General features: G+C 49.2%; 1 protein-coding gene across 1 annotated transcript; it reads right to left on the bottom strand.

The window, feature by feature from the left end:
* Positions 1–5,452: 5,452 nt before the first annotated feature.
* Positions 5,453–9,553, bottom strand: LOC119102099 (longitudinals lacking protein-like; the record flags this gene model as incomplete). The annotated part of the gene is made up of 4 exons (XM_037225463.1): positions 9,520–9,553; positions 7,054–7,239; positions 5,831–6,007; positions 5,453–5,503 (listed from the first exon to the last, which is right to left on the bottom strand). Coding segments are annotated over exons 2-4 (411 nt in total), but the record flags the coding sequence as incomplete, so codon positions are not given.
* Between the last annotated feature and the right edge of the window lie 880 nt (positions 9,554–10,433).

The raw sequence follows: 10,433 nt of genomic DNA, 5'->3' as shown, positions 1-10,433 counted from the left end.
GATCTTACCTAATGTGAGGTTTCCTTGGCTGTCTTCTGGTTGTCTGTCAACGTACTGCATAGCAACCACCACGCGACCGAAAAACAATGATGCTACCTTGCGCTCGCGAAGATTGCAATGCGCTACGCTTTAAGCAACGCTAACAAAAAACCTTCGCACCTAACGTTGATGCTTTAGCCAAAGTATGTCAAGCTATACTACAAGACGTCAAAAATATGATTTCTTTGCGGTTCTCAGACAGAATTTCCTTGCAGGTAGCATAGTGTTCCCGATTGATCGAAATCAACACAGAATTTCCGAGTGAGCATAGGCCAGGCAACATAAGTGTCCGATTGACCGGAAGCCAGGCACTCGCAGGGCCAACTAAGCCGAATTTACCATCTGATATACGTAAAACATCAGTGAAGAGCTGCTTGAAAACAACGCAACTTCACTGAAGTGACTGTCACGTCACAAAGCTACCCCGAAGTGGCTGAGCCAAGCAAAATAAGCAGCCTCCCGTGAAGGAACCAAGGAATCAAAATGTGTTTGCGACATGAAACGGACTAAACATAATTCATCACGAAGCTCTCAAATACCGCGAGAACCTGATGTTAGGAAATATTCATTTTCCCCCCTAAAACTCGCAGATTCATAAGGACAAAGCAATAGCGGTCAATTGCGACTAATACACAAGGCCATTTCGTGACAGGGCCACATGTAGAACCGTTACGTGGAGCAAAACTTACGCAGAGAAAACGCAAGTTCATCCATCGCAGCAGCCTTCGAGTGTACATGCCGCGGCAAAAGACAGGTAGCATAACGAATAAATGTAATTCGTTATCCATTCATTACCTTATGAAAATTAATTTATCTGTTTAATACCTTTTGTCTATAACCTACCTATCCGTTATCTTTGGACAATGCACCACCAAACTATCATGCATGGATGATGACAATGGATGAGAAGAGAAAAGTCCCTGTTGGGTTAAATTTGGGATAAATTTGTTGGAATAAAATTATATCGGAATAAACCTTACATAACCGGCGCAAACTTGAACTACGCTTACGGTTTCATTTGGGTGAAACACTTGTATTCTCCGTAATACATCTCTACTACTCACGCCCAAATTTTGTGCGACAGGATGAAAATGACTTCTTAAGTACACACCCGTCAAGCTCTCCAGCCGGGAAAGTCGGCTTAGACAACGAATGATTTTGAGCAGTGCCATTGCTTTTCGGCTTAGTGGGTTTACATTTGCTGACCGCAAGAAGAAGACATTTCGGCGTAGGCTTTCAGGTTTGAGTGATAATTTGTTTACTGAAGATGCTTTGCGTTTCAGCTTCTGCTATCATCGTTTTGGGGAAGACACTATGCAGCGCAGCGCAGTAACCAATTCAAAATACTCAAAAAAATACTTTCTGCAATGTAGCTCTTGAAATCTATCATGTGCGTTGATTTCTTGTTTGTTAAAGATTCGCAAAGCAAGTGGCAGCGTCACCTCAGGCTGTCTTTTCGGCAGTTCTATTACAGAATATGCCATGAGCGCGTAATGTTTCTCCCCGCGCCCGTGCGTCTCGCATGTCAGTCTTGTGTGCAATCACCACACAATTTGGGCTGGGTTCAGACCCGATGAAAGCGCATCATGTGACTATATGTTGCTCCTAAAAGATATTCACAATGACTGCGATTGGGACTTTCCGTGTTACCAACCGCCAGGGCCACTTCGAGACTGCATACCTTTACCAGGTACCACAAGGGGTGTGGTGGTATCAAATTAAGTATCATGAGGGGTGTGGTGGTATCATATTAGGTACCATGAGGGGTGCGGTGGTATCATGTTAGGTATCATGAGGGGTGCGGTGGTACCATATCAGGTACCATGAGGGGTGCGGTGGTATCATATTAGGTATCATGAGGGGTGCGGTGGTACCATATCAGGTACCATGAGGGGTGCGGCGGTATCATATTAGGTACCATGATGGGTGCGGTGGTATCATGTTAGGTATCAAGAGGGGTGCGGTGGTGGCACGACAAGAGCTTGAACCTAAGACCGCCGGTCCAGAGCCGAGCACCATACCACCACGCCACCGCCCCTCTCTGAGAGGTTACAAGCACTCAATTGGTCCTCGAAATGAGGTGTCCCGTCTTGCTTGAGCCCTAAATAGGTCAATACACCATCGGGAACAAGGAAGTCGGTCATGTGTCGACTTCTGTGCGTCCGCGAGGGCTGTCGCGAGTCCGAGTTGCACAATGGTGCCAGGTGTCAGGGCAGCGCGGAGAGGCTCCCAACCCTTCATAAACCAGCGTTCACTCGCTTCGATAATCAGGTGCGCACGTCCAGCCAGGACGCGTCTTCGGAGGGCTCATGGCGTCGAAACTGTCATCACTCATGAAACACAGCTTGATTGAAAGGCAATCTTTGCGTAATATTCCGTACGATGCCACTGCTACCCGATCTTCAAACAAATTCTTTGCACAACAAAGATCTTTCGACATACCACATGGCGATTATGCTACGTTACGATGGCAACCGTTCACTTTTGAGAAAGGAAAATACCCTTCAGAAAACGCGTTTTCGTAAAGGACCTTATTTACCGTGCCTTGAATTTTGACGAGTGCTTTGGGTGACAACCTGATCGCCTCAGGCGGGACAGCGCATATGGTTGCCAGCCTCGGGCAACTTCACTTGCAAAATGATTTGCCTTAAGGATTGAAGGGACTGAGCGTTCAAAAGACTCGCTGGGAATATAATACCCTACCCAAAAACGCTAACCATTGTTATTTATATCGCGACGAGAAAAGTTTGATTTCAAGCAGCAGCTTCCCTCTCCCACGAGTGCGCACTGGAAATGCTGCGTATATCGCACCTGTCGCTGCGGCCCAGAGCGCCGTCAATACGGCGCATGCACGGCACTGATACCAAGCTTACACAATGGTCATGTGAAAGCCAAACCTTTGAGGGAATACTGCAGCGTACCCTGCCCGCACGAAAAGCACACACGAATCGAAAGATACCACAATATTACACGGCGTGACCGATGTTTGGGAAAGGCCCAACCCAATTAGAGGCCATTCACTGCAAGAAACATTTCATTTCAAATATCAAGGGGGATCGGAAATAATCAGAGGCAGAAATCATAATAAAAAGATATTGTACGAACTATGGTGCAAAGCACACGTTTATAACCGACACTAGCTAGTGCGACTCGAGTCAGATTTCGAGAGCGCTAGCAGAAGAGTGCTAGCTGGTCGAAAATGTGCCCAGGAGATCGTGGCGGACCCGAACTTTACTCGTATGATGACCTCGCTTCCTCAAAAAGTTACATGCCACGCCAGAAGCAGCAGGGAGGTGGCTTGTGTCATATACAGAGTCGCGAGCACACAAACACAGGTGCCGTCCATCCTTCCCCGCACACTGGACACAAAATAATCATTCTCCGACTAACGTTTGAGCAACACATACGACAGCCGCCCACGGCACCAGACTTCGTATAGCTGCCGGCATCAAAATGGCCGCGGCACTCAACATGGCGGCGCGGCAGTTCGGCCGCCTGAAGACGCTGCCCCTCCAGCACGCTGGCACAGCCTCCCAGGGGGCCGCCGCCGTCCAAAGGCACGTGGCCACGCGCTCAGGCCACCGCAGGCGCCAGACAGGTCATTCTCAACCCACCAATGCGGTGCTTAAGACGCGCATATTCCGGAATCACACGCTTAGTTTGTGCCAAAAGGAATAGTTACAAGGTTAAATATCTTGCTGGACTCCAAGACCTGGCGGGCATCGATCGAAGATGTCCGCCAGAGGAATGGACCTGTAGCACTGTGCCTTTGGGCGACGGAGAGCGAACGCAGGGTTCATTACAACGTCAACGGCACGGCGACGTGCCGCGGCGTGGCATACCGGCATGCAGCGACGTGGCATGCCGAGCCGTGCCGTGGCATGCCGACGTGCCGTGCCGTGGCGTGCCGACGTGCCGTGCCGTGGCATGCCGACGTGCCGTGACCTTGCATGCCGACGTGCCGTCACGTGGCATGCCGTGCATGTGTACTGTACGTGACGTGAAATTTTACGCGATTGTGAATGACATTGTGCCGTGTGCGCGTTGCAGGTGTTTCGCCGAGGCGTCCATTAATGTGCTTGACTTAAACTTACTTTGGGTTTTGAAAAGGACGTTTCGGCTTAATTTTCATATCGTTTGACCAAGGTGGATATATATATATATATATATATATATATATATATATATATATATATATCAAGCTGCTTGAAATATAACCTGATTCCGCTTTGACACTATACGTTGCACCGTCTAGACCAGCCTGTTTTTGCGCCCAGTACCTTCCAGGTGCATAACCTGCCTGTGAACAAGCCACCTGCTACTTCCTTCATCCGGATAATGCCGCCCTCGCACCCGAAGCCCCGTTACCCTATGCAGAGTTTCTCTGATGGGCGGTAGGCTCCGCCGTTTGCCGTGCGGCGGGAGTGTGTGCCAGCGTGCTGGGACGGGCGGGCGGGCCACAGCGCGGCGGACGGCACCTACCTGGCGGTCCGGTGTCATCCAGAGGTCGCTGCGACGGTCCCGGCTGCCCGCCCGCTGTGAACAGGTCAGCCCGGCGTCACACCGGCCGGCGCCGGACGGCACGCAAGCTCGGCGATGGCTCGCGGAGCTCCTGATTCCATTCAGAAGCGCGGCTTGACATCGCGGGCACACGCGCAAGCTGACATTGCTCACATTGTAGATGCTGAAGATCTAGTGCGCCGAGCCTGCTCCGCAGTGGACACGTCGGGAAGCCGGCTGGGGCAGGCTCTACTTCGTCCCTCCCCTCCCCTTCTCCCGACCGCAAGACGTGGGTGCCTCTTGCGGCGCGTCACGATAATGTGCCGCGCCGTTTGGTGCTGGTATCCTCCACGTGACTGGATCAAGCACGTATGCCATTCGTTGCCAAAATGCGAGGTCAATGTCTGCGGCTTTAAGCCACGTTACGGTAAGCACGCATGCTGTTTTTGATTATCTGTTCTCTGTTACAATGTTCACCACTCACCCGCTGCCGCCGTGGCGCCGCCGGCCACCAAAGCGCTGACGGAGAGGTCCGGCTCGCCGTAGCTGCCCTCGTATTCGGCCACATAGCCGAGCGTGGCGTCCAGGCTGACGTCACCGTCATCATCCTCCGTCAGGTCCACCTTCTCCACCTTGACGCCGTCCGGCGGAGGCGGCGAGGCGGCAGCCGACGGCGCCAGCCGTGGAGGCGGTGGCGGCGGCAGGGAGGACGGCGGCGGCGCGGGGGCGCGGCCGCCGGCGCCGGCGTGGAGGCAGCCGCCGGCGAGGGCGGACGCGGCGCCGGCGAGTGGGCGGTGGGCGAGGCGGGCCGCGGCGCTGGCGAGCCGGTCCGCTCCTCCGGCGACGCGCGCCGACGCTTAGCCGGCGGCGTCACAGGCCGCGGCGCCGGCGGCGGCCGTGGCTCCGGCGTGCGCGCGGGCGGCGCGCCCAGCCTCTGGGCCGACACGGGAGACGGCGGCGGCGGCTGCCGACACCGCACAGGGGCCGGTGAGAGAGTGAGATCAGGGGCGAGCGCGAGGGCGAGGGCGAGGGCGAGGGCGAGGACGAGGGCGAGGACGAGGGCGAGGGCGAGGGCGAGGGCGAGGGAGGGCGGGCGAGGGCGAGGCGAGGGCGAGGGCGAGGGCGAGGGCGAGGGCGAGGGCGAGGGCGAGGGCGAGGGCGAGGGCGAGGGCGATCGTTTTCAAGCATCACGGCCAACGTTCTAGATCACAGCATAGTCCAAGAAAATGTGTGACAGGCCAAACAATGTTAGTCCATGCGTTATTTTTTCGTCATATGTGAAATTTCCCACCTTGTCGTCATCGCCGCTGAGACCGCGAATCTGCAGCATCTCCGCCGTCTTGATGAAGCTGGCCAGCTGGCTCTGGGCCACGTTCACACTGCCCTTGTACATAAACTCGATGATGGCACGTAGGTCGGCGGCCGACGTGTCCTTCAGGAAGAACACCATCTGCTGACACGGGTTGTTCTGCAACACAATGGTACTGGGATATCACATACCACACACAACGGCGATCTTCCAAGTCACGCTACGTATTTTCGCCCCAAGTATGAAAGTAACGGGGGTTACACGAGCACGCGTATACGCGACAACAGTGTAGGTTACGAAAATGGTAATTGCCTTCGAGCATTGCCAGGGTTTCAATACGCATGCATGTGGCATGACACTGTGCTGCACATGGCTCATAGCATTATCACCACTATGTACACATGTATCAATGCATGCAAGGAGCACAGAAAACACTGCTTAAAGAACCATGGCCTTTAACTGATGCCCCAATTTCATATCAGTTGAGAGCATCTTGCATGAAAGGAGTAAGATGTGAGAAACACAATTTTAGTTCCCATGATCCAACATCATTAATGACTGGATCCTTAATACATCATTGTACACAGTACTACATATGGGGATAATGTTAAGAGCAATGCCTAGCAGAAACTGCCCAATTTCATAATGCCTTGGGATGCTGCCTTCGAGGACCTGACTTCAAGATGTTTTTTATGACTTTTGGGTCCCATAACCAGCTTGTGTTCTTATAGATGCTTCATCTGAGCCTGTGACAAAGGCAATGGCCCTAGCTTTTCTGCTTCTTATCTCACAATTTTTAGCACAGTTGCATGTTACAATATTGTAAGACAATGGGCCTGAACCCAGGATGTGGGCAGCATAGTGGTAAGACTGCATATTGGGGAAACTGGAGTTAAGGCATTTACCTCCTGACAGTGCCAGCCATTTCTGCTGGAATGAGAGGCAAGCAGAAACATATAGCCTCAGCAGCTGAATGTGTAGTAAGTAAATCACCAACGACATGACCCTGATAACTAATATTTAGACGTCATCAACCATCATGATTAAGTCCATCTTCTTCAGCTGTATTGCTCTGCACAATCAGCAAGTTGTGAGACCTTTTTTGTGACCTGGGAAAAAAGCTATAGCCACACATTATATAACTGTTGACAGCTCTTGCCTGCAGTCAGATTCTATGACCTCACAGTCATACCACCATCACTTACTTTTAGGAGATCCCTGAAGTATGGACTGCATGCAGACAGCATCATTCTGTGTGCCCTGACTTTCTGGCCTTCACAGCACAGAGTGATGTCCACCAGCTCCTCATCTTGTCGGAGGTGGTCAAACAGAGAGGTGACACTGCTCTGGAACCCATCCCACTTGAGGCAGAACTTCTGACCATCCATTATCTGTGGAAAATGAGTTTGATCATGTAGTGGTTGTCATGATGCATCTAGACTGGGTTTAACTACAGCATAAAAGACAGCATGAAGGCCTATGGTGACAATGTCACCAGTGGTATGTCACATGCCCCAAGGTCAGAGGCTGATAGCAGGAACTGGGACAGAATGCATGGGTGATGGTATCATTCCACAGCATATGCCACTGACCAGATTCAACCTTAATTTATTGCAGCCATGTTCTCATCACTGTTTTTTCATAATATGGCTAGCAATGCAGTTCATTTGGGACAGCACAATAGAAGGGCTAACATTTGCAATGATGGCAAATAGGCATATGGACAAAGACAGCTTAGGGTTTATGTTTAGCTTTACCAAACAGCAGTTTTTCTCTTAAGACTGTGGGTTTGGCCTGCTTCAACTTGTATCCATTTTGCACAGCTGGCCTCTGCTCCAGCTTTGGGCCATTTCAAACATTAGACTTTGCTTCAGGTTTGTCATTTTTAATAACTGGCCTAGACTCCTGCTTACAAGAACTTTTGAATTATAACTATGGCTTTGGTTCCCAGTGAGGTTTACCTGCTTGGGCTTGGACACCAGGGTTTTGCCCTGGTGTCTCTTGTTGTGGATTCACTCCACTTACAGTGTTGTTAACCAAATATTACATACAGCACTTGCAGACTATGGCAAATAAGTGTGCTAGGGCCAAAGCCAGTGAGTCATTCTTGAGACTGACATGTGCATTACATGACCACTGGACAATGATCAGAACACTGTGCAAACATTATCACATAAGATAGAAGATAGCCCAAAAAACCCTTTCATGATATGACTAAATTTATCTCAACCACCCTGCACACCCCTGCTTGTACTATCTGATCCCACATAATTTTAGAACATAAAATAACTTGGTTTGAAAGAAAAATGCTGTGAAAGAAAAACCATATAAGCCATTGTTTTCAATTTCAGCTTCATTTGTAGAGTTTGCTACCACTAGCCTCAGATTCGGCTTCATGTAAAAAATAGCTCCATTGGTTACATCTGTTCAGTTCCAAATTATGAAGCCACTAGTGCACGCTTTGACTTCAGCCTCTCATCACCATCTCACCTCATATTTGCCTTTTGTCAGAAGCCTAGCTTTTTCCCCATGTTTGCTGTTACATTGCAAAAGCTAGCTAATGTTGGTTCATATATCATACTGCACTACTCATAAAACCAATAAACTTATCCATTTGTTATGAATTTCTCTGGGTTCACTTGGGTTATCACACTAACAGGGACTATAAACACAAAGTGGACAAAAACACTTGATTGCATTGTGAAAGGCCGACATCATTGTTAAATCAGCACCACGTCTTGGCCTCCTATGTTATGAACGAGGAGATAACATGTCTATGATAGGCATATGATGGTGTCAGTAGCAGTGCAGTGAGGTGATCTGTTTTAGGTATCCATAACATAAGCCATAACAAACTATTTTTGGCCATATTTGCACATGGCCACCACCTGGTGTCAGATACCATGGATAATGGCCTGATCATGCTCATGCATACTGTGATGACATATCTAACAAATACTTGAAACCTCCATTGGCTAAATTTGGTGATGACCACGCATCAAACTCAGGGCACTTAGATTTGCAGCAACCAAGAGTTGAAACTTTTTGGTGCCTTTGCTGCTGTGTCTGACACGCTGGTGAAAATTTAACTATGAGATCTCCTTTGTGCACATTACTGCTGACATGCTCAGAAAAATATTTCATTTTGCAGTCTGGTCTGGTCTTTCCAGTCAGGCACCTCTGATACAGGAACACCACAATAAACTGGGTGTTCTTCATGAAAAGCTCATAAAACACTTCACATTTAACAATGACAAAGCTGGAAAAGTACTGATCCTATATGGTTAAAACTGTGCCAAAGAAACTTTCCTGTTCATTGCATCACAGCATTGTAATCTCATTCATCACTCTGAGATATGGTGAAAACAATGAACATTCCAGCATATTTCGGCAAACCATCAAAGGCACGTAAGAAGCGAAGGCTTCTTATACCAAATGACACCAAACATTCCATTTAACTTTAGACGGCAATACCTGAACAGGATAGACGCTGGCAATAATGCAACTCACAGGTATTCAAACTATTGCCGAACGAATTTTACGTACAATGGTAACTGGAGACACAAAAATCTCACAACTTGCCAAAGCGTGTAAAGAGTCTCGGAAATAGCTGAAACACAATTCATTAATTGTAATGCGAATTTGCCATGACTACAATCAGCAACCCTTACCGCAGCGGGGTCACCAAGGCACCGACTGTGCGCATACTCGCGTCAAAATGGTCGCCGCTCGCAGCATTCACCAATACGCCCCGTGCACAGGTAGCGTACTTACTTCGCTGCCATTCATACCGGCAACCCAAAAAGCTGGACCCAATGCAATGATTTTCCCTAAATCGACAGGAACCAGTGTAAAGTATACCATTTTATCAAAGTTCTGAGATCGGAGCACAAAGATCCCTATTTTGGTTATAGAAAGAGAAGACATCCCTTTAGACAACCTGCTTCATCAACATCTACATGTGGAGAGCGCGCATGAAATACATGAACACGTTCCCCATAGCAAATTTGGGAAAAAACTTATATCGAATAATTCCAATGAATGCAAAATGTTCAGAAACGGAACAAACAAGAACGGATGACTGGATTAATCATTTGTAATGCCATTTGTAATACAACAAATGGCTCGCGCCACCGTCTCTTCAATGGGATTTCAGTGAAATTTTGCCAGCTGTGCTTCGTCATTACGAAATCATGCACGCACCCTGCCTCTAAGCGCATCGCCTGGTTTCGAGCTGCTCGCCTGAAGACGCTATCTCGATCTCCAAAAAACATACAAGGACATTAGTGGTGGCCCAACGGATTGTTCCCAGAGGTGGGAGTGGTCAGGATACACTTGAGGACTAGGCATGACCGTGGCAAAAACAAAGGTAACCAAGGGCTATCTTAAAACGTTAACTTGAGGGAATGATCCCCACATACGACTGCCGAATGCCTCTCTAGTAAATCCCGAAATCCCTTCCGCCTGTGAAACGATGGATTTGACGGTAGCTTTCGCCCGACCAGGTCTTGGAAGTGTTTCAGGCAGAGATCAGAGTCGCGGTGATGCATGGTTTCTGCATAGGGTTTTATGGCATCATTGCTAC

The sequence above is a fragment of the Pollicipes pollicipes genome, unplaced genomic scaffold (assembly GCF_011947565.3).
Source record: "Pollicipes pollicipes isolate AB1234 unplaced genomic scaffold, Ppol_2.1 Scaffold_5591;HRSCAF=6616_pilon_pilon_pilon, whole genome shotgun sequence".
NCBI classification, from domain to species: Eukaryota; Metazoa; Arthropoda; class Thecostraca; order Pollicipedomorpha; family Pollicipedidae; genus Pollicipes; species Pollicipes pollicipes.
The sequence above is the reverse complement of the archived record's forward strand: the minus strand, read 5'-3'. Positions and strand labels throughout refer to the sequence as shown.